Source organism: Nansenia antarctica (assembly GCF_963989245.1).
Source record: "Nansenia antarctica genome assembly, chromosome: 15".
Lineage (NCBI taxonomy): Eukaryota > Metazoa > Chordata > Actinopteri > Argentiniformes > Microstomatidae > Nansenia > Nansenia antarctica.
Window position 1 is genome coordinate 10,372,250 of NC_137685.1, and position 1,808 is coordinate 10,374,057.

Below are 1,808 nucleotides of genomic sequence, written 5' to 3' on the forward strand. Positions count from 1 at the left end.
CGATATTTAATATTCAGATTTTTTTTAAAAAAAGAAAAAAAAGAAAGGAAAATAACAAATCATCTTATATCCAATGCGGGTGAGTCCATGGAAAACTTTCATATGTAAATGTCTAGCTGGAGATCCTGATCATACTGTAGGCCTTCGGAGGGCTGGACCTCCCCACTCTCAGTTCATCTTTGCAGGTGCCTCGCTTGTCTCCCTGGTTCTGTACCTGGCTTGGTTCTGACGGAGGCGTGGACTCATACAGGACACAAATGGAGCCGTCCTCTCCTATCCGATAGGACACCTCGTACGGGTCGACCCAGATGGTGAGCTCGCGAGGTAGCAGTTTGAAGAGTTGTTCCCTGGTCAGTCCGATGGTGCAGGCCGCCTCACCTATCACAGGGTCCATTTTGTGATTGATTCTGATGCATCTGTATCCTGAGCCTTTGCAGGGGGCGTTAGGGAACCAGTGATGTTCGTAGTGTTCTGTGGAAGGAACACAAATGCCAGTGTCAGAACTTTCCTGAATGCAAAGGTTCAAAATGGTATCCAACATTATTTTAGGGCTCGTTGTCCTGTGGCCTCATTCACTACTGTGTCACTTTGTATGATGTGTGTTGTGTTGCTGGTATGCCATTTAGGCCAAGTCATTCCCCTGGAATAATTCTAAAAAACTAGGCCTGAAAGATTAGCGTCTTAACTGTAGCAAAACACTGACATCTGCAATTAAACTACATCTGTAAAAAAAAAAAGGGAAATGCAAAAATGCATGAATGCAATTTATTTTTGGTTATGGATTTGGCTTGGGACAACCTTTGGTCCCATCTTACCTCCCAGTAATTCTTCCAGAGACTGGCTGAAGTGTTGAAGTTGCTCCTCGGATAGCAGACCAGTCGTTTTCAATAAACTGGTGATGAAACTTGCAGCGGTGGAAACCTCAGTTTTCATCTTAGAAACGTCTCATGAGCTGGAATCACAAAACACGAAGACAAGTCGTGAGCTTAGAACGAGAAGGTCCTATCTCCGTTTAGAATGAGAAGGTTCTATCTCCGTTTAGAATGAGAAGGTTCTATCTCCGTTTAGGGCAGTTCAGAGATATTGAGCGTCAGTTTTACATTCCATTATGTTTTGTGAGATGGAACCTTTGTATTTGAATTTTGAATTACTTTGAATTACTAACTGAAAAATGTCAACATTTAAAAAACAACACCACACAGGCATTAATAAACACCTAATGGATCAGATTATGTAAAAAACTAAATTTTGACAAATGGAGATAGAACCTTATAATTCTAACGTCACGAAGTGTTAATTATAATGCATTTACACGTTATAACAGGAAGGTGTAGAACTCAAGCAAGCTTGAGAAAAACAACAGACACCATCTCTCTTTGTTGTAGCAGAAGGCTAAAGCAGAAACAGACAAACCTCTGCAATCATGCAAAAGAAAAATCTTAATCGACCGTCTCTTCTCCTCGCCAACACGACTGCAGGCCTCTGAAAACAAAATCGTTGATTTCAGCTGATTTCAAATGATCTTTTCAATGCAATCTGCCTTTGGCGCTCCACAACAGCTGCTTGTTGACCGATCCAGTGATTCCCTTTCTGTTTCAGCTGGTAAACATTCTGGAGTTCCACAAACCCACAGGCAACCAATCAGGGGTTGACATCTCCGATGACGTCATAGAAAGGTCCAATATATCAAAGACGCTATATTTATCTACTGTTGTGCGCATGCGTGCACTTAATTTTTTTCTGAACAAAAAATCACAGATGATCTATTTACTGATATCAGAGTACTGCACTTCTTATTTAGTCGACTT

At 41.3% G+C, this 1,808-nt stretch overlaps 1 protein-coding gene across 1 annotated transcript; it reads right to left on the reverse strand.

The window, feature by feature from the left end:
* Positions 1-1,544, reverse strand: LOC308170728 (protein BTG1). Its single transcript, XM_080545564.1, has 3 exons — positions 1,414-1,544; positions 816-952; positions 1-471 (listed from the first exon to the last, which is right to left on the reverse strand). Exons 2-3 carry the CDS (start codon positions 931-933, stop codon positions 113-115), a joined length of 477 nt encoding a protein of 158 aa, XP_080401690.1. The 5' UTR covers positions 934-952; positions 1,414-1,544; the 3' UTR covers positions 1-112.
* Between the last annotated feature and the right edge of the window lie 264 nt (positions 1,545-1,808).